This window comes from Cucurbita maxima, unplaced genomic scaffold, assembly GCF_002738345.1.
Source record: "Cucurbita maxima cultivar Rimu unplaced genomic scaffold, Cmax_1.0 Cma_Scf00028, whole genome shotgun sequence".
In the NCBI taxonomy this organism is placed as follows: Eukaryota; Viridiplantae; Streptophyta; class Magnoliopsida; order Cucurbitales; family Cucurbitaceae; genus Cucurbita; species Cucurbita maxima.
In genome coordinates this window covers 818,142-845,132 of record NW_019272044.1, presented here as the reverse complement: position 1 = coordinate 845,132, position 26,991 = coordinate 818,142, and the positions used below count along the sequence as shown (strand labels likewise).

Below are 26,991 nucleotides of genomic sequence, written 5' to 3'. Positions count from 1 at the left end.
CCATAGAAGGGATGAATGGGTACTTTGGTAATTACATTCAGCAATTCAAATTTTAATTTGATTTCAAATTCCCAACGGTCAGTTCGTCCATCATTTGCTTTCTTCTTCATCAAAACCCTTCGCTTTCTCGCATTTCGCAATTTGAACTCTCTCTCTCTCTCTCTCTTTCTCTCTCTTATTCTGTTTTGAAAGCTTCAATTTGTTTCAGAATCAGAAACAATGAAGTCGAATACAGCAGAATCAATGGAGACTGGTTTCTTGGGAGGCATATCTGCCTCTTCCTTCAGAAACCTCCTTCCTCGATCCATCTCTTCCAAGAAAAAACTAATTTCCTCCTTTTCTAAGAAGCTTCCCCATTCAAATTCTGAAAATATGCCTCCTACTGACCCGAACATTCCTGTCAAGGACGACCGAATTTCCACGATCGTTTCCAAGTCCGGTATCCGGAATTCTCCTCACGATGCTTTGCCTCCAGATTCCAATCTTGATCTGAAGGTATGCGTAATTTTCTTCGGCGAATTTCACTTCTGTTGAAAGAGATCTACTGATTTTTCTTTTCACGACGAACTCTTAGGATGAAGTTGTCCAATCAGACGGCCAGTATGAAGTTCCTACCCCTACTTATCAGCCGATTAAGGTATGTTGAAGTTTACGTTATGTTCGCTCTGTAGATCTATGATTTGTTCTTGATTTGATTATTTGATGAATGTTTACGGTCTTTATTTGCTCTTCTTTTGTGACGGCGGTGGTGGATTTATATATAGGTTGTTGTGAGGATTAGACCTAATGATAGAGAGAAGGAAATGGAAAGGACGGTGAAGAAGATTTCTTCAGATGAATTGACATTTCAGGACCGTAAATTTTCATTCGATTCAGTTTTCGATTCAGATTCGAAACAGGTACTGCGTTTAATCCTTACTCTTTATATCCTGTCTCAGAAATTATTAATTTAGGATCTAAGGAAAGAAATATGTTTGAAGTAACTAAATTGTGATGTTGAAGTAGCTTGATTCTCACAGCATTGTTTGGTTAAATTTTTTTAGGAAGATATCTTTTCGAAGATCGGAATTCCGCTAGTGAAAGATGCGTTAGCTGGTTATAACACTTCCATCATGTCATATGGTCAGGTAATAGTTGAATCTTATGTTCTACAATCCATAATATCACAAGGTGGAAGATTGACAAGCTAATTCGCAGTTTGTTGTATTGCTTCAATTGAATCTTAACAGACAGGAAGTGGTAAAACATTCACAATGTGGGGTCCCCCGAGTGCCATGGTTGAGGATCCTTCACCCTTCAGTAACCAAGGCCTTGCTCCTCGCATCTTTCAAATGCTGTTTTCAGAGATTCAAAAAGTGGGCATCCATTCATTCCCTTTCTATATCAATTCAATTAGGTTCCATAGCTCAATTTTTAATATTCTGGTTATCACCTCAGGAACAAGAGAACTCTGAAGGAAAACTGATAAATTACCAGTGTCGTTGTTCTTTCGTTGAGGTATGGATTACTTTATTGACTTTTTCTATACCGTTTTTTAAAATCTATCTGTAACCTTCTTCTGCATTGATTCCCATTCCAGATATTTAATGAACAAATTGGGGATTTGCTTGATCCTTCCCTGAGAAACCTTAAGGTTAGCTTGGTTGTCTTCAACATTCTTTTGTCATTGGTGTTTTATGCAACTTCTGAGCATTGATATAAACTTTTGCAATATTTCACCCCAGATTAAGGATGATGCAAAGAATGGACTGTATGTGGAAAATGTCACAGAGGAATATGTGACAAGCTACGATGATGTAACTCAGATTCTTATCAAGGTGGGGAATGGAAACTAACCTTTTTTTTTGTTTCTTTTTTATTTTAAGTTTTGGTGTTATTCTTCCTTTGTTTTCAACCATCACAATTCAGGTTTCATTTGCTTACTTTTCTCTATTACAATGCAGGGACTTTCAAGTAGAAAAGTCGGAGCAACCACTATAAATTCTAAGAGCTCTAGGTCTCATATTGTGTTTACTTTCATCATTGAGTCATGGTGCAAGGTACCTTGATATGTCATTTTTGTTTTAGTTGTTCTTCTGTTTCGTTAGTCTCTTATCATAGTGTGATTCAGCTGGCTGAGACATGCAAATTTGCATCATATTTTTGGATGCAGGAAACTTCATCCAAGTGTTTTGGTAGTTCCAAGACGAGCAGAATCAACCTTGTTGATCTTGCTGGATTAGAAAGGAATGTAAGCGATGCCATGGGTAGACAATCCACAAGGGAAGACAAGATTTTGAAGAAGTCTATGTCACGGCTCGGGTATGAGAAACAATGATTGGTGGTGTTTCTGGAGTATCAGAGTTTATCCATTTTCTTACAAACGTGGTAACTGTTGCTTTCATTATGTTGGTGCAGGCACTTGATCGATTCACTAGCTAAAGAAACTGAATTAAGAACATCTGAAGAGCGTTTGTACAGAAGCTCCTGCTTGACCCATTTATTAAGAGAGTCATTGGGGGGCAACGCCAAGCTCACAGTTATTTGTGCAATCTCTCCATATAACAAGTACATATCGTCTATTAAGTTTTTTTTGTCTCAAAGCACCCTAAACTGTCCATGAATGTTAAAGTATCTTTGCTTGTATAAAATACAGCTTTTCAGGTGAAACATTAAGGACATTGAGATTTGGACAACGATTGAAATCAGTTCAGAATCGACCAGTCATAAATGAAATAAAGGAAGATGACGTAAATGATCTTAGTGATCAAATTCGTCAATTAAAGGTAAGTTTTCATTAATTCAATCTTAGAAAATGATTTATATGTTTGAAATAATTTTCTGGTTCAAACCAAACTTTACCTTTTGTCTGATTACAGGAAGAACTAATAAGAGCAAATACCAACTCAGGAAAGTCAGTTCCAAAAACTGGCTACTTTCAAGGGCCTAATGTACGAGACAGCCTGAATCACTTAAGAGTTAATATCAATCGCTCTCTGATTTTGCCATGCATTGATAATGATTCAGACGAAGAGGTTAATTGTAATGAGGAAGATGTGATGGAATTGCATCAGCAACTGGATAAGGTCCATAGCTTTTCTGAAGATAGCTCTGATAATAGAGATTCACTTCAGTTTTCCTCCGTAGAAGAAAGTTTTGCTTCATGTTCAATGAGTGATGATGAAGTAAGTTATCCCCAAACAATTGAAGAAATAAACCCAGAAGAAACTTTTCATGATTCCATGGTTCCTGAACCTGTGAACAATCAGAGGAGTATTTCTGTCAGCTCAATATGTCACTTCCCTAATCTTGAAGATCCACCATTGTCTGAGTCTCCGAAAATTGGAAATTCTCAAAGGAAAAGTTTGGTCGTTGCACCTAGTTTAGCTGACCACCATGAAAAGATGTCAGACAGCTTTAAGTTTAATAAAGATGTACTGAGGCAGTCCTTGAGTCAGAGTAAGAACATCAGATCCTCCCTGCGATCTAGTAGTACATTTGAAGATCCTACTGAGTCATTGGCAGCAAGTCTTCAAAGAGGTTTGAAGATAATTGATTATCACCAGCAAAGCTCAGCATTAAACAAATCTTCAGTATCCTTTTCCTTTGAACATCTGGCACGAAAATCATGTCCAGATGTTAACAAACCTGTACCGTCTCTTCAAACATTGGAAGAAGATAACCCCATCGCTATATCTTCTCCCCATCAGCTTTGTTCATCTTGTCAAAGAAGAATCACCAAGAATGACAATAGTTTAGTCCTGAGTAGCTCCAAGGAACTCGTAGGATTCAACGAGGGGAGGGATCTTGAAAAGGTATATACACTTCATTTAAAAGCAGCTATATAATTGTCACTAATTTTTTTTACCATTCTTTTTAGAGAATTAAGAGGGTTAACAGTTTTCATGTTATAACGCAAGATAAATATGGTATTTGAATAATGTAGGTTTATCCAAACCAGATGTTTGGAATATTAGTATCATATTGAATATATGGTTTATATAACAGCTTCTGACATTCTATATATATGGAATATTCAGCAGAAGAGTGAACAAGAGAAATGTGAAATAAAGGAAGTGCAGGAGGTTCGGGACAATGAGAATAATAATGGCTTCAGTGATGTGTCTGAGAAGGAAGAACTTGTTAAAGAAATCCAAAATTTAAGGAGTAAGCTGCAGGCATTTGCTGATGTTTCTACTAACAAGTCAACTGACAAGCTAAGGTCCTCGCTATTGTTGTCACGGTCCATCCAACTCAGAAAAAGTGGTCTAGGAGGAGGAGGTTGTCAAACTATTAACGAGGAGGAACTTGAAAAGGAAAGGGAGAGATGGACAGAAATGGAGAGTGATTGGATTTCATTAACTGATGAACTGAGAGTCGATTTGGAATCCATTCGACGGCGTGCAGAGAAGGTGGAGAATGAACTGAATTCAGAGAAGAAGTGCAATGAGGAGCTGGAGGATGCCCTTCACAGATCTGTTCTTGGACATGCTAGATTTGTTGAGCATTATGCTGAATTGCAAGAGAAATATAATGAGTTGGTTGGAAAGCACCGTGCCATCATGGGAGGGATAGCTGAGGTTAAAAGGGCTGCACAAAAAGCTGGTTCCAAAGGACATGGTTCTCGCTTTTCTAAATCCCTCGCTGCTGAGCTTTCAGCTCTGAGATTTGAGAGGGACAGAGAGAGAGAATTCTTGAAAAAGGAAAACAAAGGCCTCAGGGTTCAACTTAGAGACACTGCTGAAGCTGTCCATGCTGCTGGGGAACTTCTTGTTAGGCTTAGAGAAGCAGAACATTCAGCATCAGTTGCAGAGGTAACACTTAACCTTACGTATTATTTGTGTGTACATAGAACAAACGGAAGTAAAAATGAAATCATTATCATAATCGGACAGCCTTTAAGAGGTATTTCTCTCTCGTCGAGTAGTAGTCAAATTTTGCAAGCAAGTCTCTGAGTGAGTAGAGTAATCTGGTCTGGATGGACAGTCTGGTCGTCTAATTGAGTAGCCTCATAGTTTGTCCAGCCTAGTTTCTTAAGAGGGGTCGATATCGACTAAGTTCCTTTTTTTTTGTTTCGGGCCAGCTTTCTATTGTAAGCATAACTCCCCTCCTTTTTTCTATTCTGAATCCTACCAGTCAAGTCTTGGAAGCAAGCAAGTCTCTGTGTGAGTATAGGAATCTGGTCTGGATGGACAGTCTGGTTGTCTGATTGAGTAGCCCCGTAGTTTGTCCAGCCTAGTTTCCTAAGAGTGATTGATGTCGATTAAGCTTCTTTTCTTTTGTCGACTAAGTTCTTTTTCTATTTTGTCGACTAAGTTCTTTTTCTATTGAATCCTACCGAGAAGTAGAGGAAGACTTTTTGACTGAGTCCCCAGTTTTCCATTTGATTCGGTCCTAAGATTTCCCTATTTTTTCCATTCGTTTCGGTCCTAAGATTTCCCTATTTTTTCCATTCGTTTCGGTCCTAAGAGCGGTTAAAGCCGTATCAGGTCCAATTGCTTCTTTTGCTTGAGTTTCTAGTTCATTTATGAATGGAAGGAATTTTGTTGTGCTCCCGTGAGCAATTTCTCTTTCAAAGCCAATTCTTCGATGGATCTATTTAGATTGAGGTTCATTCCTCTTTATTTCCTTAATACGACATTTTCTTGTTAATAAACACAGGAGAACTTTACATCAGTTCAACAAGAAAACGAGAAGTTGAAGAAGCAAATGGAGAAACTCAAAAGAAAGCATAAGATGGAGATGATTACAATGAAGCAGTACCTTGCAGAGAGTAAATTGCCAGCTTCTGCTCTCGAACCACTGTATCATCAGGATCACACCGACCTTGGAACCGACAAGAGAGCCTCGTACGTAGACGACGATCAAGCTTGGAGATCAGAATTTGGAGCTATATATCAAGAGCAGCACTACTAACATAATCCAGTTTTTGAACCTACTTTGGTTTTGTACAAAGGGGGAGGGGCTGCTGCATCAGAAGAAGAGAGAACCCTACTTGGGTCATGTGAGATTGATTGATTTATGTGTCATTGTTTGCTTTTGGTATTGGTTTTCCATTGTGTATTGTATGGATGAGATGATTCTTTAATTATTAGTATAATTTATTCAAAGTTCCCCAACCCATGTCTGCACTATGTGCTTGGTTTCGGCACGCCTCAGCAAACAACTCGGGCACAACAAACAAGTTTAATTCATGCACGACCTCTAAATGTAACCCGTGATGATTGTTGGTTGTTGCCCTCAATGGTGACTCTTTAAAGCTTAATTCAAATGTCTCTCTCTTCACGGGCATTGTTGTTAAAAACTCAAGCGGTGAAACTACAGGTATGTTTCAATTATATTTTTGGATCGGTAGAATTTGTTGAAGTAGTAGCTCTTTTAGTCGGAATTAGGTTTCGAACACGGGACATTGAAGTCGGATACGTGAATTGAAAATCGACACGTGTTGCCACAAGAAAAATTACGAAAATGCCTACGTTGATCGTGCGTGAGTATGCACATGGGTCATGTGGGTTTAGGGTTTAGGGTTTTGGGAGGTGATTGTACATGAGGATGCACGTGGGTACTCGCATGTGGGTTTGTGTGTGTGGCCTTTCTCAACATCGTGTGGGGTGTGTGACAAGCATGTGAAGGTTGTTTTTCACTCGTTTGAGTTTGTTGTCCGTTTTTCGATTGATTTTATTGTTACTCTTAGTTCGACTTGATTTAGAACCAACTTGAGGAACATTAAGAGGTATTGAAAGACCAAAATTTGATCAATAACCAAAATAATTATTCTTAAAGAAATACTTGTAGGAATCGGTTAGGACTCGAATAATATGATTGTAGCATGTTTTAAGATCTGATATTTGCTAAAACCATATGAAAATAGTAATAAATAAATTAGAAAAATATGAAAATAGTAATAAATAAATATATATATATATATGGTAAGTATGGCAAATATTTATATATTTGTCTATAATAAAATACCAAATATGATATATATGGTACGCTATAATTTAATACTAAATACCCTTAATAGGTAGATATTTATGTTCTACCCTTTTATGCTTGATGTGTATATTTAAAAAAATATGCTTAAGTTTCCTAGCAAGCATAATAAGCGATGGAAACCTCATGAATGCCCACATGTGAATGTTGGATGATTACTATATGACTTCGAGATTTATTTATGATATTAGAGCGTTAAATTATGAATCATTATTCTTTGTTCTAAGCCACATTAAGGTCACTAGAGGATATATGAGTTTGATAGTACGTTGCATGGATGGTTAGCGTGCTCTAATTGTGCTTAGTGGGGAACCTACCATGCATTATTCATAGCCTAGAATGACGTAGAATAGGGAACTTGCTGGGTACCATTGAGTAAGGTTTTGACTAGTGTTCAGTAGTGGACATGTGTGAAACCTATTAGGAAGACCTGAAAGGTTGATAATATGGAGTCATGATTCTTTCATACTTGCAGACCAAAGTGATAAGTATTTGATTGTAGTGGTTTCGGAATCATTGACTCGATAAGCTGGTTGTTACTTTTTTCTACTCATATTTTATAATTTATTAAACACATTCGATTTTTTTTTTCTTTTATAATAATTCTTTAAATGAAAGCTAATTAAAAGGTAAATTGGAATAATTATTGAACATTTTAATATCTATTCATTGGTTCCACCCGACGTAAAAAGTAAATCGATAGAAAATATTATTAATGTAAATGAAGTATTAATAATAATTTTTTTAAATTTATTTAATAATTATGAAATGTTTATTTGGTAATTTAAATAATTTTTATGAATTTTTTATATTTATTTATTTTGTAAATACTCATCGAAATTGATATTTTCATAAAATGAGAATTTCGACATGAAAATAAATATGGATATATCTCCAATTAAAGAGAAAAAAAAAAAAAAAACCGAAACGACGTCGTGCAGCTGCGTTTAGATTGGAAAAAGGTTGGGAACTTTTGCTTTCGGGAGATTAAGAGATTGGGAAAGGGTTTAGCAGAGCAGAGAGGGAGGGAGGGAGGAAGATAGAGAATTGCGGCCATGGCGGATTCTTCGAAGGACGAGTCATCTGAGACTGAGCTTGATACCAATCCATCAGACAGCCCTAATTCTTCTGCTGCTGTAGTTTCCCCCTCTTTTGGTGGCCCTGCTCTTTGTTTTTTCAGGTTTGCCGGTGACTCCGCTGCTGGAGCCTTCATGGGCTCCATTTTTGGCTACGGTATCTCTCTCCCTCCCTCCCTGTCAAGAATGTTTCATTTTTGTTTTGGTTTTATATGTTTGATTACGCTGTTCTGTGAGGTATCGGATTTTTAGATATAGACAAGGGGCTCAGTTGTTGTTGAAATTGGGATGGTTATAGAATGACCCGATTCCATTCATTGGAAATCCTTAGAAAACGTATCAGCAAGTTGAAACTGATTCCTCACAGGAAGTGGCATAATGAAATTGTCCAAAAATCAGAGCACGAAAACAGGAAACGAACCAGAAACATGAATGTCACGGAGTAGCATTAGCAAGATCATGATTGGGCTTCCTATGAATATTGATAAAAGTGGAAATCAACATTCACAAAAAAAGCTATTAAGATCAACCATTAGATATGTTGTCGTTGTACTAGCAATAAGACATTAAAGAGGGGAGAATATATTTGGTACCGAATCTGTAGATATTGTAGTTGATAAGATAACGATAAGGAGAAGAATCATCAACACTCAAAAGGATCACCATTGGTCTAACTTCAATTTCTGATTGCTATTGCTTAGAGTTACCAACTTTAGTCTAACTCAACTCTAGACATATATCTTTGTTTAAAAGGTTCGAACCCCTACCCCCAATGTGTTGTGAACCCAAAAAAAAAAAAAAAAAAAAGTTAGTCAATGAAGTCAATGTTCTCCCACAGTTTCAGACAATAGTTCCTAAGAAGAAAGGAACATGCTGAGACTTGACAACTTCAAGCTGAGAAACTAACCGAAAGAGTCAATATCTTTAAGCTGAAACTGACCATGAAGCAAAAGTTTGACCGAATCAGTAGTATCTTTGACAATGACGGGTTTAAAATAATAAAATCAGTGTACATGTAACGACCCAAGCCCACCGCTAGCAGATATTGTCTTCTTTGGGCTTTCCCTCAAGGTATTTAAAATTCGTCTGTTAGGGAGAGGTTTCTACACCCTTATAAAGAATGTCTCGTTCCCCTCTCTAGCCGATGTGAGATCTCACAATCCACCCCCGTCAAGGCCCAGCGTCCTCACTGGCACTCGTTCCCCTCTCTAATAGATGTGGGATCTCACAATCCACCCCCCTTCGAGGTCCAGTGTCCTCACTAACACACTACTCGGTGTCTGGGCTCTAGTACCATTTGTAACAGCCCAAGCCCACCGCTAGCCAATATTGTACTCTTTGGGCTTTTCATTTCGGGCGTCCTCTCAAGGTTTTTAAAACGTGTAAGCTCGGGAGAGGTTTCCACACCCTTATATAGAATGCTTCGTTTCCCTCTCCAACCGATGTGAGATATCACAGTATACCAACAATGCAACAAAGGAACAGTCTGAATCATGAGTAAGCAAACACTAATCTACCGTGGACTAAGAAGAACAAAGGGAAAGAAGTACATTAGAGATCGTACTGAACTATTGACGTGATTAGGAAGAGCAACAAACATGTTAGAACGATTCTCTAAGGTTGAAAAGGTGTTCCAGAAAAGTGGGTATAACTATTTGCACAATAATCTTATCCGTGCACTAATAGACTGATTTAGTAATGCAGTTAAAACATGATCTGCCATATGAAATGTAGAACTGGCCATGTCTTCATTACTGAAGGAAGATAACGATGACACTGGTGACTTTCCAGTTTATTGAATAGGAAATATGAGCGAATTGGGGAAGATTCAAGAGGTACTAATGGTGTAAAGCCTACACCTTCTAATACTCACCTTCCTTCCTGAACCACACCATACAGTCAGCTATCTAATTAACTCACCTTCCCTGGGAGCCATAGTAAACATTGTGCAATACTAGACGGTAGACTACTAAAAAACTCAAGTTCTGACTTCTGTCAAGGACCCATCCAAACTAAGAGAGCAAGGGGCTCTGAATTGATCATTTAACGGACAAGTTGTTACTGCTTCTCTTTTATAACCTGTGAAAAAAGCCTTAATGATTGGTAGCTCGATTGTTAACATGTGTATCATTGAGTTGCATTGGAAAAATCATGATATGAATTTAGTTTTCAGCTTTTCTAGTATAGCCATGCACTTGGAAGGAACATTCCTGATTTTTGAAGCACGTAATGATATGGCATCATTGGCTACACTAACAATCTAGTATGGGTATTGTGCATATTTTAATTCCATTGCAACTCATGAAAAAGAATTACATGCTTCAGAAGTTGACATGCTCTAAAAAACCGTCCTCTGCACTGATACAAGATCATGTCAGTGTATCTGAAGGGACGAAATCTTTTTATTATACACTTAAACCAGTATACTCTTCATATAAATATACAAGTTTGTAACCACGGATTTCTAATATAGTTGACTAAATTAACTACCGTTATAACGAACTTACTATAGTAAAAAATGGGGGCTGTGTTTTTTTCCTTCCTCCTCTTTTTCACATTATACAGTACAGTTCCTTTACTACAATATTGCTTTGAGACAATTAAAATTGAATGCATTTTGAGTGTCCCTTAGGTTCAGGATTGTTTAAGAAGAAGGGCTTTAAAGGCTCATTTGCAGAGGCTGGATCTAGTGCGAAGGTGTGATTTGTCGAGTATATTTTTATTGATTGAAAAGGATTACTGGAGTTCTTCTCACTGAATAAATTTCATAACTGGTTTCTGGCCCTAAAGATTTTAATGTCCTATTTTGTTCACTAATATTTTGTGATTTTGATTTATGAATCAGACGTTTGCAGTTTTGTCTGGGGTACACAGTTTGGTCGTTTGCATGTTAAAGAGGCTGAGAGGAAAGGATGATAGTGAGTTTCTTCACTTTGGAAATGTCATTATTTAGCCATATGAATCCCTTTCTAATGAAGCTAACGAATTTTGTAGTTATTAATGCGGGGGTAGCTGGATGCTGCACTGGTCTAGCTCTAAGTTTTCCAGGTAGTAGCCTTTTCAACTGGCATTTTTCTTCATTCTGTAATTTATCCTTGGCTTCACTTAGTGAAAAAAAAAGAAGAAACCTCATGATTACTGGATTGCGTTTCGTATTTCGGCTTGTTTGCTTGGACCTAGATTACGTTTCGGGGGGGTATCTGGCGTCTTTGTATATTTTGATTCATTGAGCGTACCGTACCAATTGGACTTGTATTTCGGTTTGTTTGCTCGGACCTGTCTATTGCATGTCCATGTCCACTTCCATTACACAAATGTTGCTTTGATATAAAGAAGTTGAGACATATATGACTGCTTCTTAGAACTCGTGTATGTAAATATAATCTCTTAATCTGCAGGCGCCCCACAGGCTCTTCTCCAGAATTGCCTCACTTTTGGAGCTTTTTCCTTTATACTTGAAGGCCTTAACAAGCAGCAGCCAGCATTAGCTCATCCCGTGTTCTCGAGAAAGAGAAGCGATATGGAGAGGAATCGTCCTCCCTTGGTTTTGCCCCTTCAGATTGCGCTTCCAGCTGAACTTAAAGGTGCGTTTTCTGCATTCTGCAAGTCGTTGGAGAAGAGGAGAGCGAGCTGGTAATACGTAATCCAGCATTCTTTTAACATGTTTTGCAGAACAGCCATATTAATGGCAATTTGTAGCTAATGTTTGAAAGAGTTTAGTTAGTTGTTGCAATTTGAGTTGGAAAGTGACTGTTTTTTTGTTTTTTTTTTTTTTTTTTGCTGTGTGGACTTTTAGATAGTTGATTTGGAGCAATACTTGTTATCTTGTTCGTAAATGCCTCTTGTTCTTTAAATTTTAGTTTTTTTAAAAAATATTAATTAGATTTTAAAAAATTGAAAGATATTTTTGTAACCATTTTAAAAATTTTTAAATAAGATATCAAGGAATTGCCAAACATTTTTGTGGTGACCCAGCTTTCATTCTCAGGTAGGTTTAAAAAAACGACAACATCTGGTGTTCTTCAGCTGTACAGTGTAGAGTGCAGTGTCTTTTCCTTGAAATATGGAAAGTAACGATGTATTTAAAAGGAAAAATATTTAATTTTAAACTAAATTTAAAAATACTCAAGCTATAATACCATAGGATCTTTGTAAAGTTGATCATTATAAGTGTTATGACGAATTTGATTGGGAAGTTATGTGGTTGTAGCTCTATCTGATCTTCCACGTTAGAAACGATTTCTTGAGATTATTAGTGAGTGAGTTTCTTTATGTCGTGAGTAATCTGTGACTCTTGTGACGAAAAGGCTTGATATTACTGAGGTATTGCCAATAGGATGAGTGATTTCCAAATCGTTGGAGGAATCAAGAAACTCAACAACAACAACTACAACACGTGGACAACATGTATGATGTCATATTTACAAGGACATGACCTTTGGGAGGTTGTTGGCGGGAGTGAAACTACGACGACAGAGGAGGATTCTTACGGCACCTTGCGCACAAATGGAGAATCAAAGCAGACAAAGAAATGTTTGCCTTGAAGACCACAATCAGAGAAGAGATGTCAGAGCACATTTGGGATGACAAGACATTGAAAAAAGCATGAGACACGTTCGTGATGTTGTTCTCAAAGAAAAACGATACGAGACTACAACTTCTAGAGAACGAGTTGTCAATTTTACAATGTGACAAGACATGAAGAAAACTAGACCTGAAGTCCGCCACTGGAGAATCTCGAATGAAGAGAATCATTATCCACGTATTGCGATCAGAATATAGAAGTTTCGTTATTGCTGTACAAGGGTGACATGCTCAGCCATCACTTGTAGAGTTTGAAAATTTGTTAGCCAGTCTATAAGTGAAGGCTAAACAAATGGGAGAAATCGCTCAACCATCACTTCTAAAGTTTGAAAATTTGTTAGCTTCTTAAGAAGCCATGGCTAAACAAATGGGAGAAATCAAATTAAAGGGCGAAGAAGAGCACTTTACACAAATGAAAGTTGAAGCAACAAAAATGGTGATAAAGAAAGAAGTTATCAAGAAACTTCACAACCAGGGAGAGCTCAGAAGAACGACAACAATAACTCGAAGATTTGGAGGTATTTGCTACAATTGCGAGAAAAAGGGTCACATGTCACGGGATTGTTGGTCCAAGAAAAATTTGTTGAGAGTAATGTGGCAACATCCAAAAAGGAGATGGATGAATGGTATTGAAAGCAATGTGGCAACATCAAAAAAGGAGATGGAGGACGAATGAGATGCATAGGTAATATGTATCATAGAAAAAGACGAGCCAGCGCTCATGACAATAATTGTGCACACTCAAGGAAGAAGCTTAATTTATATTGTAAATTAAAAAAAAAAAAAAAAAGTAAATTATTGTAAATTATCTTAAATTTGGTTAATTGCAAGATTAAATTATCTTCTTTCCAAATATGATTATGATTTCCATGAATAGCAACCATTTAATTCAATATTTAAACTATTAAATTCTTGAATTTAGTTTCTATTTATTTATAATAATATATTTAAGATGATTTTGAATTTTGTTGTACGCGATTTAAAATTTGATATAGTAAGATAGATCGAGAACCGGTATTGGATCTACTATGATTTCTCGTGGAAAATAGGGGGATGGAAGTCGAATGGGAAACTTAATTGGTACACTAAGTGGACGTGGTATGGGGGTTCAGTTGAAGACGTGTGATTGGTTGAGTTTGTACAAGTTTCGTCACCTTGTCAAATCCACTCGAATATATTACGATAGTTTATTTTTTAACTGTTACAAGTTTAAAGATGTCAATGATAACATTGTAATTTAATTACGCTAAGTGAATTATATTGTCAGTATGTGCGTACGCATCACCTTCTATTTAACCTTTACTTAAAGCACCATTTAGAATCTAAGAAATTAATTCTATATTTCTACTTGCAAATCCGAAGGGTCATTTTAGACGTACAAGGAAGGTAAACAAAGTCACAGTGGCGTTACATCTAATTGGATAAGAATCGAAGAAACCATGTAAAAGAGTGTGAGATCCCACATCGGTTCGGGAGGAGAAAGAAATACCATTTATAAAGATGCAGAAACCTTTTACTAGCAGATGCGTTTTAAAAACCTTGACGGCAAATTCGAAAAGAAAAGCTTAAAGAGGACAAGATTTACTAACAGTGGGTTTGAGTCGTTACAAAGAAAATGAGAAAATCAAGCTCAAGACTTAAGGGAGAATCGTCATCACATCTCAACGCTACAAATGCATCAAGCCAAATTGGTCATGAACATGGCGTTGAGATGTTGTCAAGAGTACCTCGACAATACGACAACACCAAGTGCAACCCTTATGTCAAAACAGTTCATAGTGTGTCAACGCTGCAATATGCTTTCTTACCACGAGCTGTCTCAATGCTACCCAAAATTTTCCTATTAATCATCACTTTTAGCTGCTTTCGAAAGAACGCTTTGGGGATTCTTAACCTAAACACAAAATCACGAATGGGTAGGTTTAGGAGACTCTTTTGGAACGTACGAAAAAGGCTTTTCAACGTTCAAGATCATAGAGATTGCACCGAGAACAAAAGATCGTCACACTATTCTATATTTATTATTGCAATCAGGTTAATTAATGATCATAAATCGAAGGTGTGAAATTAACTATTTAAGATCGGATTTGGGTGAAGAGTTACATATTTATTATATGAATCTAAAATAACAAAGGTATAATAATGTGGTTTAAATATTAATGGCAAAAGAAGAGGCAAGCAAACATCTTAAGCTTGTGAACTCCAATGCTTTGCTCTCTCAAACCCATTGGTACAATTCTCAAAATCCTCAATGGTTTGGTCAATCTCTTCTTCAGTGTTCATCACAAATGGCCCCATCTGCACAACACTCTCATTCAATGGCTCACCCCCAACCAATATAAACCTCAGGACTTCGGAGGAAGACTTGTTCCAAGCCTCCAATCCATCCCCATTCCCTAACAAAACAATGTGATGTGATGCAATCGGCATCGATTTCATGCTCCCGAACACTCCGTCCTCACCTTCTAGCACGTACACGAACGCATTCCACCCCATCGGGATCGACTGCTCAATGTGAGATCCTGGGTCGAGTGTGAAATCCAAGTACATGGTCAGAGTCTTGGTGTAAATTGGGGATCGTGCTCCCATGGCTTCTCCCGCTATCACTCTCACTTTTACTCCGTCTTTTTTAGCTTCCACTACGTCGTTGTTATGTACTTCTTGATACCTCGGCTCTATCCTGTCGATGAAAACACGGTTATTATAAAAATTTAACATATTGAAATGGAAGGATTTAAAGTTACATTTTGTGTTTGGAGGATAGATTGATCCAAAGTTGTAAGCCATGTTGTGTGCCATGGGAGGCAGGCATTTCAGAGTGGACAATGCCTTTGCCAGCAGTCATCCATTGCAAGTCCCCAGCTCCAATTGTTCCTTTATGGCCTTGAAAATCTTCGTGGGTCATGGCTCCCTTGAATCAAATTCCAAAACAAATGTTTCGGGTAATTAAGAGATTGATCATGAGTTTATAAATAAGAAATACTATCTTCATTAGTACGAGACTTTTTGAAGAAACCAAACCTCAAAGTAGACAATATCATACTAGAGAGTCGTAATTTCTAACGAGGAGAATAAGATCAAGACCTTCCAACATTACAGTATGAATACCTGCAGCATGTAGGTGACAGTTTCAAATCCTCGATGTGGATGATCAGGAAAACCAGCAGGCGCAGTCACTGCAATAATATATTTTAATTTCCTCCTCTTAAGAACAAATAAATCAATAAAAATCGAAAGATTTTGAGAAGTGGGTACCAAAGAACTCGTCCAAAACTAGGAATGGATCAAAGTATTTGAGTTCATACCTGAAAAAAAAAAAAAAAAGATTAGGTTAATTGAATGGGTGACTCGAACTACTCAAATAGAGCTCACAACCCAATCACTAATATCAGTTGAATCGTTTTTACCTGCCGATGCTTCTTCTGACGACAGCACCAAAGCCTTCATGTTGAGGTCGAGCAAGGAACGTTCGATCAACAAGACGAGGGTGTTTGAGTGCGACACAAAGCTGAGACATATTTGATATGAAATTTGTGGGTGTTTGGAGTTGAAATGGGATATGTATTTATAGAGAGAGGAGAGAGAAATGGAAGATTTGTTTATTACAGAGAGAGGAGAGGTCAAAGGAAGAGAGAGATTGCTTGAGGAGGAGGGAGAACAAAACAGCCATGTCAGCGTGACGGTGGGATTACATCGACCGTCTATGACTTTCAACTTTGAATCTCCGCCGTTCAATTTCTACCAATCACCATCGCTCCTTGAAATTGCCTACTTCAAACAACTTACCAAACACAATATTTAAATAATATTAATTATTATTATAATATAATAAAATATTTTAGAGGATCAATATTCCCTTTTTATGCATTTTTTAAAATGTGTAATGGATAATATTTTATTTTTGTTTTTTTCTTGAAAAAGGAAACATGTTTGGTAACTTTTTTTTTTCTTTTTATTTATTTAAAAAGACATTGTTTGGAAATTTTATATAATTTAATTTAAATATGTTTATGAATATAAAATTATTATTTAAAATTATTATATTTATTTTTAAATATAAATAAACAAAATTATTGAAAGAAAAATAGGATCACAATTCAACCCAACCTCACACTAGATTTAATTATTACGAAGATTAAAAATATTTGACTTTTGCAACTGATGTTAGTGATGATTGTGCATTATAAACATTTAATATTTGAGTTATATGAGGTTTTAGTTATTAATATAGCATGTATCATAAATAAAGACAAGAGGGAGCTTGACTGCAAAACCCACTCGTCGAATAGGGGCGAAAGTTGGCCTTAGTGATCCAACGGTGCCGAGTAGAAGAGCTGTCACTCAACGGATAAAAGTTACTCTAGGGATAACAGGTTGATCTTTTCCAAGAGCTCACATTGACGGGAAGGTTTGACACCTTGATGTTGGCTGTTTGCCACCTGGGGTTGTAGTATGTTCCAAGGGTTGAGCTGTTCGCCCATTAAATAGGATTTTTAATAATGCTACCTCTCGTAGGAGTCTGGGCCGTGTCTCAATCCCAGTGTGGCTGATCATCCTCTCGGACCAACCCAACTCAATCTAACCTAAAAAGAAATGGTTGGGTTAGGTTATGATTTTTTTAACTTAAATGAATAAAGATTTTTTTTTTTTGTATGCAAACATCAATGAATTAGTGGGCCAGTGGAACTGAGGTTATGGATCACAAGATTCGTGGGCCTGGGCCTGGGCCCATTATTGCATCAGTCATGTGCAAGCATGATGCAACAGAAGCCGTTAAATAAATACAGAAAGCGAATAAAAAACGTCAAACCATATTAAATAATTGAAAAATAACTGTCACTTAACGACGTGTCGACTTTCATAGCCGTCCGACAATTTTTCTTTTTTTAATATTTTATTATATATGGTATGTTTTCTTGATTACGATGAGACGATTAGAAATGATGATGTCGGTGACAGTTTCCATTTTTTTCTTCTCCTTTCGCTGTCTTGTGCGACATGTCGTTTCATGCAAAATGGAAACTAAACCCATTAGGTAATATTAGGGGTGTGGGTTCTATTTTCACAATGTATTAGGTGGAAATGACGTATAAGTATTCCATAATTATTTCTAACTTCATAATAAAACCTATCTTCAAAATATGTTCGAAATAGGGTTACGATTTCCTTTGTTCGTTATCTTCATTTGTCTTTTATTATGAGTAGGCTATCCTATGTTGAATGTGTCTCTATTAGAAATAGTTATAACGTGGGTGAGAAGTTTACCCATTAGGGTTTTATCTTATGCGAACCCATTATTATTTATTTGATCTTTTTTTTTTTTTTTTGCTTTTCGTGCAAGTTGTAGATGAGCAAGAGACGTTAATAGCGACTCTGAGTATGTGGAAATTTAGGGTCGTTACAGGATTTTTTACCTCCTTCATTTCGAGATTGAGAAAAGCGATCTTACTAACAGAACTAGAAAATGAAGTTGACCATGTTTTGTTCCTCACACCGTTGTCTATGCCAACAAATGTAGGGTCTCTTATTGCGACTTCAGAGACATCTTCATTTGGGTACTTTTCGAGGCTACTGATGCTAATTCCATGACTTGGACCACACTCGACGTCTGTTATGTTGATGAATTTACTTCCAGGGCCTAGAGAGATGCAATCGTCTCTAGTGCCAATCACTGAATGCATAATATTGATACCACTTGACTCGAAAATGTGAATTCCATCTGTATTGGGGCTATCTGCTGGAGCTATCATTGTAACGTGATCAAACGTGACATCACAACATCCATTCAAACCAAAATGGAATAATTTGCTATTAGACGATGTTATCTTTGAAGTTCCTGCAGTGTTGACACGAGAAAGTTTCATCGACTACATTGAATCCATCGTTAGATTATACATATGTATATTTTTGTGTACTTTTAAATGTAAAATGATAGCATCATTTAACTATCAACCTAACAAATCAATTTCTTTTTGATCACTTAAACATAAAAATGGACTTACAATTGGACAGTTAGAAGTGCCGGATTGTCAAGCTGAAGAACCGCCGCCGTTCAAGCTGCCAGAACCGTCAACGAAAAAGTTGTCGACATCGGAGATACTCAACCAGTATCCACTCGTGGCCAAATTCTTGCTGACATGAGCCAACATTCACCATTAATAAGTAGACCAATGGATCTTTTGCATGGACCTTCAAGCACTAATGGTAAAACTAGAAAGCTCCCCTCCCCTCTTGGTACTAAAACTACACCATAAAAATTAAAGATTTGGTTTGGACATTTGTATACATGAAATAAAAATTAAAGCAAAACTAAGAAAAAAACTGTATCCCATTTTAAAAATGGTATTTCTAAATTAATGCTTCTAACGATTCTTCAATTGTTTGAATCGAGTTTTGATGTTTTTATGCTTTATAAGAAAGAAAAATTTTACCTTCGTGCTATTAGTTTTTCCATCCGCTATTGCACCAAATTAGATGATATCGAACTCTTTAGATTGAGAATAACATTTAAGAATTGAAAGGAATATGATAAAGAACCCTAAACATCCCATATCCAATGAATTCAAACTCATTTTTCTCTTTTCTCTGATTTTTGTTATCTACTTTTCTTCATTTTTATAACAAAATTTTAACGTAAGGCAACGCAGATAGCCCATGACACACATCTACTACCAGGTAGCTCTTCAATGCTTCCCCACAATGACCATCAATCAGTAGTCACCTAACAAAGAAAAGTAGTTTTTGGTTAGTATAAATATATTAAGTAAATAATCTATTTGTAGACTCTAATCTCTCTTAGTAAGTTGACATAATCTTTCATCTCGACTTTAGAAAGTTTAGAGACTAGGTTCTGCAACTATATGAGCTTCTAGAAGGCCTCAAAGTTTCAAATAGTGCTCTTGCTCGACACAACCAAATTGGGGTTTGGACATCATTTTCTTTCATCGAAACCATTCAAGATTGGGAAGTTATTCATCTTTTATGACATCATGGATCTACTATGCTACATGCCTAAGTTCTTAGGTGAACTAACTTCTTAGTTCTTCAAATTCAGCTAGCTTACATTGCCATGGAAGTGAATCATTCATATCTTAGATCTTGGAGAGGCAACTTTATCACAGTCATCTCATAGAACATTATGATATTATCTCTCTAAACATTAAGTTTAATTGAGGACTTTTTGTGATGACAACATTCGTTTTGAAATCTTAGCTCTACTACCATATGGTTGCTTTGACCATCGATCGAAGTACACTAAAAAAAAATAATGGAAGTAGGAAGAGACTAAATTGAGGGCGAAGCGAGAGTTTCTTTGTACTAAATAACTTTAGGCACTAAATTTTTGAATTCCTATTGTTTTTTATAATAAAACATATATCTAAAAACCATTTATAGGGATATCAGACTCACAAATTTCCTAAACTTTATCCAAAAGTTAATACTTGCTAACAACAATTTACACTCATTTTCCTAAATTTGATCCACAAGTTAATAATTAATAACAATTCTCTTAAAATTGCCTTAAAAGAATAGCCTCAATTAATTCAACCATATTCAAACTAATATACGACTATGGCTTCTACTCAAGTGACATTTCTATTCTATAGCAATCATAAATGATGGTATCTCTTGCAAAAAAACTAAATGGTAGGGTATATTAGACGAGGTTATTTCAAATAGATTTATTTCCTATTCTAATTATGTTTTAATAGATGATGTATATATGTATTTTAATTTTATTTTATTACTATAAATAGATGCTTAGATCTATTAGGCATTTAAACCTTACCCATTCAAATCCTCAATATTTCACAACAAATAACTGACTTGTTTCCAATTATTTGGATTATGAAATTATTTAACTAACTTGGTTTCCAATTATTTGAAGTATGAAATTATTAGATTATTAAAAATATATGAAATCAAAAATAAAATGGAAATTCATAACTATGTAGCTTATATTGAAAAATTTATTTGGTGAGATCACCAAAATATGACTTAACGACCTTAGATTTCTACTTATCTAGAGTCGCTATGATGATAACGTAATCCTTGCTATGCAAAAATAATGTTTAAACTTCTTCATAAAATATAAACTTTATCTTAAAATACTGTCATGGAATTACGTGTCCAGAAACATCTATAAAACAATAAAAGAAAAGACTAAATAAAATAAATAAACGTCCGAAGAAAACTCTTAGTTATAAACAAAACATTTTGAACACAACTCTTTGTGGGAAACACTTGTACATTTTATTAAGATCCATCGAGAAGAGATCACAAGTCAATTTATAGAATACTACTCCACTCTTTTTATTTCTTGGGATGATAAACTAAGTAGGGAGAAGGATATTTATACTAGATGATAGCCAATCTATTTCTAAAGTTGCTCAACCTTTTTACCGAGTATCTAAATCATTTTCTTAAATTTATTTCTAAAATTTCTAAATCATTTTCCTAAATTTATTTCTAAATCATTTTCCTAACATAGAATGATGGGCTAGTGATGATATTTTAACACTCCTCCTCAACACAAGTCCTCATTCGTTGCACCATGTTGAGTCGACAGTGAAAACTCTCATGTTTGCTAGTATTTAGCCCTTTTGTAAACAAGTGTGCCACTTGGTCATCTGTCTTGATCTACTGCATCTCGATTTCTTCCTTCAGGACTTTCTCTCTAATGAAATGGAAGTGTACCTCCACATGATTTGTTCTAACATGAAACACCAGATTTTCTACTGAAGGAATCGCAAATTGGTTGTCGTAATGAAGTGGTATTGGATAGTCAATTTTTTGGTGCTAATCTTCCAACAAAAGTTTAAGACATGTACTTTTTTGAGCTGCTCCAGCCGCTGCTTTGTACTATGCTTCTCTAGTTGACAATGATATTGTTTGTTGTCTTTTGCTACATCAAGAAGTTGTTCTCAAATCGAGCTTGAACACATACCCAATACTTAATCTTCGAGTATCATGATATCCAGCATAGTCAGATCACGATATCTAGCTAGCTTGCGGTCTTCACTTCTTTTGTACAAAAAATCATAATTGATTGTACCTTTGTCATATCTGAAGATTTATCAAGCCATATCCAAATGAAACTTCTTTGGATTTTGCATGTACTTATTAATGTCTACAACTTTATGTTTAATTTCATTTGGTTGGTTTATGTAGATCTTCCAGTCCAACTCTCCATTCAAGAAAGCATTATTCATATCCATCTGCCATAATTTCCAATCTTTATTTACTGCAAGTATTGGAGGAACTTGTACGATAGTTATCTTTGCCACTAGACTAAACGTTTCATCATAGTTTAGTCCATATCGTTGAGAGAACCCTAGCTCTACAGTCTGAGCTTTATATCTCATGATTGATCCATCTGGGGTACACTTTATTTTGTAAATCCACTTGCAAAAGATAGATTTAACATCTCTTGATCTTAACACTAGTTCCCAAGTTTGATTTTTCTCTAGGGCAATAATTTCTTCGTCCATCACTTTCTGCCAAATCGAGTTTTGTGATACATCCTCATATATCTCTGGCTTATTAACTCCGTCTCCCACAATACTTGTGTTGGCATACTCTGGATTTGGCTTTTGGATTATTTCTAACTATCTTAGTTGTTGATGTGCCCTTTGTTTTTCACTAGGTTTGCTTAGTTGAGTCACTTTTTGCTCACCAAGACTAGTGTCACTTGGATCTTCAGGCACATCACCTCTTAAACAAATGTGTAAAGTTTGCTCCCTCTCTTCTATGGAAGAATCTCTTCAATTTTCTCCCCATCTTCTAAGGAAGAATCTCTCCAGTTTGTTCCCTCGTCTTCTATAGAAGAATTTCTATAGTTTGCTCCCTCGTCTTTTGTTGAAGAATTTTTTTTAATGTTGTCTAAGTCTTGTAATAGTTCATTCTCTGAGGGCCACCCCACTTCCATTGCACCACTCTGATCGTCAATCATGTGGTTTGAGCATCCTCAATCAATGATCCAGTCATCCTCGTAATCGATATATTCTCCCATTATCGCCATGAGCGCTAGCTCGCCTTCTTCTATGAGACATAGTACCTCTACATCCCATTCATCCTCCATCTCCATGTTGGAGGGTGCCACATTGCTTTCAACAGTTGTTTTTTGGACCAACAATCCTTGGACATATGACCATTTTTCCCGCAATTGTAGCAGATGCCTTCAAATCTCTTTCCTTGAGAACTTTGGTTGTCGTACTTCTGAGTTCTCCCAGGTTGTGCAACTCCTTGACGACTTCTTCCTTTGTCACCATTTTTGTATCCACGTTTGATAGACAACCTATTATTGCTCCGACTTTCACTTGTGTAGAGTGCCTTCTTTACCCTTCCATGTGATGCCTCCTATTTTTCAGCCATGGCTCCTTGGCTAGCTAACAAATTTTCGAACTCTACAAGGGGATGGTTGAGTGGGCCATACTTGTACAGCAAAAATGAATCTCTATATTCTAATCGCAATCCATGGCTTATAATCCCCTTCATTCGAGATGCTTTGTATTTCTTGGGTTGATAAACTAAGTAGAGTGGAGGATATTCATACTAGATGATAGGTAATCTATTCCTAAAATTTCAAACCTTCTTATAAAGTATCTAAATCATTTTCCTAAATTTATTCTTAAAATTTCAAAATCATTACTAAATTTATGGTTAAAATATTCTAAATCATTTTCCTAACCTACAATGTTGTGCTTCATAGTATTACGCTACTGATGATATTTTAACACCTCACACCCTTAACCACCAAGAAATTTTCCAACCTCACATGAGCAAGATCCACACATCTTTGAAAAAGAGAATTTTGATTGTCATCTGGTAGGCCCATTAACGTGATATTTTTTCAAGGATGGTGAAGGAAGATCATACGACAATTGAAACAGAGAACCATGATGAGAAATCAAGACGATATGCCTTCGTTTCTCATACTCGATCTAGAAAGGATCTATGGAGACTAGGGTTCGAGCATCCTTATTTTATCACAGCTACCATTTGTGTAGTAGTTCGTGTTGTCTCGACCAAAGAGGGAGACAAATCAAAGCTAGTGGTGAACAGAGGGTGTATTAGCCGTTGTCATAAAAGAGATGGAGAACGAATGCATGTGTACGAAGATAGAGAGAGAAGGAATCCACGGGCTAGTTTTAGGTTGGATTAACCTGGATCTAGAATTCGTTAGAAAGTTAGGTGCACCTACCTGTGACCCAAACTCATCGCAGCCCAATCCACAAAACGTCCCAATCCAATCATACACGGAACCTAGGACCTATGTACCAAAACAATCCAATGCCGACCAAGTTTTTCAACCTACACGCACTACCAAGGCAAAGTAAGCTTACTAAGTTTGAGAACAGAGAAGAGAGTTTAACCTAGAGCTAAGTAAAGTCGTCCAATAGGAGAACAACATCCAAATCCTTGGGGTTTGTGACAAGCCAAAGAACTACTTGAAACTTCAAAGTCTTGAAAGAAGTTCAAATAGCCTAACTCAAAATTTTCTAGAACTTAGAAAAAAGCTCGCAGTAACTTATTAGGATTGGATGCGATTAGCCTACAAGTAGATTGCTTACTTGACAGATTGATAGAACTTACCAGAACCATAAAACTTTGGACCAATGGCATTTCCCACTTGTATATCTAAAATAAGGTCTTAGTGTTTTATCTTATCAACTTCTCTTTCTTCTAACATTATTTCCAAATACAATTTACGAATTTAATGTTTTTCTTTTCAATCATAAAAATCTTCAAAATCTTAAAAAGTATTTGATTAAAATAAAAGAAAACGATTTTCTAAGTTTATACTAAATGAATCCGGCCCATTTTGTGCATGTCATGAATATGGATTCAACTTTTTATGGAATTTTTTTTTGGCCTAGATTCATGGATTCATCTTAAAATTTTGTATTTGATAGGTTAGAAAGATTTTATATTTGATAGGTTAGAAAGAGGCCAGACCAAAAACTCATAGAACAAGGCTGAATTGGATAGGACTGAGTTGCAAACCAATGAACCAGCTTCAACATTTAACCCACAATCATGCACAATTGGGCACTTGTAGTGTGTGAACCGAATGGTGCAATCAAAGCATGGAAGCCACCCGCACCAAAAACCTTATCCACTATTTTCTAATAAGCCAATTCATTTGGAATCCTTTAAGTTTTGTGTTGTGTATTAAAATAGGAGTAGAGAGAAAAAGTATAAATAAAAAAGTGATAATCTTCTAAATTGAGGCGTATTTATAAATTTTGCAGGGTTATCAAACTAACAAAAACTAACATAATTAAACGCTTAATCCATACGATAATGAAAGAAAGTTTGATGTGATGGATGTATGTCTAATCCTTCCTCGACCCGACACTCTTATAAGGAAGAAAAAGAAAACACAAAGTAATTAAAGGCAAGAGGAAGGAAGTTGTTTGCCAAATGCAGAGACCTTCACATTATGACAAATGGAGGTTGGTTGGCCATCACCTTTGAAGGAGAGGTTAATTTCTTGTAACACTATGCCTTCGCATGGAAGAACTTGGCTGCATTCAAAACTTACTGCCGCTTGGGATGTTGAATTCCCCCTTATGCCTTCATATCTAACGTCTTTCATCTGCACTTTTTGATTTACTATAAAATTTGAATATATATACCATTTTATGTTAGTGGCAATCAGTGATAGGATTTTTTACCTCTCATGATAGGATTTTTTACCTCCTTCATTTTGAGATTGAGAAAAGCAATCTTCCTAACGGAACTAGAAAATGAAGTCGATCATGTTTTGATCCTGACACTGTTGCCTGTGCCAACACATGTAGAGTCTCTTATTGTGACTATAGCTTCTACTCGATTCAACTAAAAAGAGTGACATTTCTATTCTATAGTAATCATAAATGATGGTATCTCTCGAAAAAAAACGCTGAAGTGTATATTAGATGAGGTTATTTCAAATAGATTTATTTCCTATTCCACTCATGTTGCAATAGATTAGGTTTATATGTATTTTACTTTTATTTTATTACCATATTAGGCAATTAAATCTTACTCATTCATGGCAATTTATCTATGTTTTTTCTGATCCTCGATATTTTACAACAAAGATAACTTGTTTCCGATTATTTGAAGTATGAGATTATTAGATTATTAACAATTATATGCAATCAAATAAAATGGAACATAGGAATAAAAAGGTGATCATTTTTCTTAAATTCATAACTATGTAGCTTATATTGGAAAATTTATTTAGTGAGATCACCCAAATATGACTTGCTGTAAAGACCCAAGATTTCTACTTACCTAGAGTACGATGATAATGTAATCCTTTCTATGCAAAAATAATGTTTAAACTTCTTTATAAAATAGAAACTTTATCTTAAAATACTGACATGGACTTACGTGTTCAAAAAAATCCTTAAAACGACACAACAAAAGACTAAATAAAATAAATAAACGTTTAAATTAAAAAAAAAACCTTATTCTAGCATATATCTGGGAAAATAAATACGACTACATATGCATGTGCCATGATCCCGAGTTGCGATGTCATCATCAGTCGTCTAGGGATTTCTTGCATTGACCTGAAATAGAACTAGCACGTGGCTTGAGTATCTAAACAAATACTGAGTAACTGACCCCACTATTGGGGTTAAATGCAAACACATACAATTTCGTGAATGGAACCTATTATAACAGGCTATTTTCATACAATTTCTGATCGTCAGTCGTGTGGTTTGAGCATCCTAAATCAATGATCCAGTCATCCTCGTAATCAATATATTCCTCCATCATCACTATGAGCGCTAGCTCGTCCTCTTCTATGAGACATAGTACCTCTGCATCCCATTCATCCTCCACCTCCATGTTATGTTAGAAAGAGGCCAGACAAAAAACCATAGAACAAGGCTGAATTGGATCGGACCGAGTAGCAAACCATTGAACCAACTTCAACATTCAACACACAATCATGCACGATTGGGTGCTTGTGTGTGAACCCAACGGTGCAATCAAAGGGTGAAAGTAACCCACAGCAAAAACCTTATCCACTCTTTTTCAATAAGCCAATTTATTTGGGATTTTTAAATTGTGTGGTGTGGATTAAAATAAGAGTAGAGAGAAAAAGTAAAAACTAAAAAGTGATAATCTATTCAATTGAACTGTGTTCATAAATTTGGTAGGGTTATCAAAATAACAAGAACTAACATCATCAAACCCTTAATCCATACGATAATGGAAGAAAGTTTGCTGGGATCGATGTATATCTAATCCTTCCTTTGACCCTCGACTCGACACTCTTGTAAGGAAGGACAAAAAAAAAAAAAAAAAAAAAAAAAAAAAAAAAAAAAAAAAAAAAAAAAAAAAAAAAAAAAAAAAA

At 36.0% G+C, this 26,991-nt stretch overlaps 3 protein-coding genes across 5 annotated transcripts; 2 read left to right on the top strand and 1 right to left on the bottom strand.

Moving 5' to 3' along the window:
• The first annotated feature begins 125 nt into the window (after positions 1–125).
• Positions 126–6,102, top strand: LOC111500226 (kinesin-like protein KIN-12F). 2 transcript variants are annotated; one of them, XM_023151908.1, is made up of 15 exons: positions 126–495; positions 575–637; positions 765–899; positions 1,044–1,127; positions 1,230–1,355; positions 1,438–1,497; positions 1,580–1,633; positions 1,725–1,817; positions 1,944–2,039; positions 2,153–2,301; positions 2,398–2,547; positions 2,636–2,765; positions 2,859–3,794; positions 4,023–4,793; positions 5,641–6,102. In XM_023151908.1, the coding sequence occupies exons 1-15, from the start codon at positions 220–222 to the stop codon at positions 5,893–5,895; spliced, it is 3,378 nt and encodes a 1,125-aa protein (XP_023007676.1). In that variant the 5' UTR covers positions 126–219; the 3' UTR covers positions 5,896–6,102. The 2 variants fall into 2 exon arrangements, with proteins under 2 accessions (XP_023007676.1, XP_023007675.1); XM_023151907.1 differs by having other exon boundaries at positions 127–495; positions 4,020–4,793.
• A 1,829-nt stretch (positions 6,103–7,931) lies between these two features.
• On the top strand, positions 7,932–11,884 carry LOC111465119 (mitochondrial import inner membrane translocase subunit TIM22-2-like). The gene is made up of 5 exons (XM_023109418.1): positions 7,932–8,205; positions 10,681–10,745; positions 10,894–10,966; positions 11,043–11,096; positions 11,447–11,884. The coding sequence occupies exons 1-5, from the start codon at positions 8,028–8,030 to the stop codon at positions 11,683–11,685; spliced, it is 609 nt and encodes a 202-aa protein (XP_022965186.1). The 5' UTR covers positions 7,932–8,027; the 3' UTR covers positions 11,686–11,884.
• A 2,823-nt stretch (positions 11,885–14,707) lies between these two features.
• LOC111465083 (pirin-like protein) lies at positions 14,708–16,165 on the bottom strand. Of its 2 annotated transcripts, XM_023109368.1 has the most exons (5): positions 16,040–16,165; positions 15,888–15,937; positions 15,741–15,808; positions 15,377–15,543; positions 14,708–15,312 (listed from the first exon to the last, which is right to left on the bottom strand). In XM_023109368.1, exons 1-5 carry the CDS (start codon positions 16,147–16,149, stop codon positions 14,820–14,822), a joined length of 888 nt encoding a protein of 295 aa, XP_022965136.1. In that variant the 5' UTR covers positions 16,150–16,165; the 3' UTR covers positions 14,708–14,819. The 2 variants fall into 2 exon arrangements, with proteins under 2 accessions (XP_022965136.1, XP_022965137.1); XM_023109369.1 differs by lacking the exon at positions 15,888–15,937 and having other exon boundaries at positions 16,040–16,129.
• Between the last annotated feature and the right edge of the window lie 10,826 nt (positions 16,166–26,991).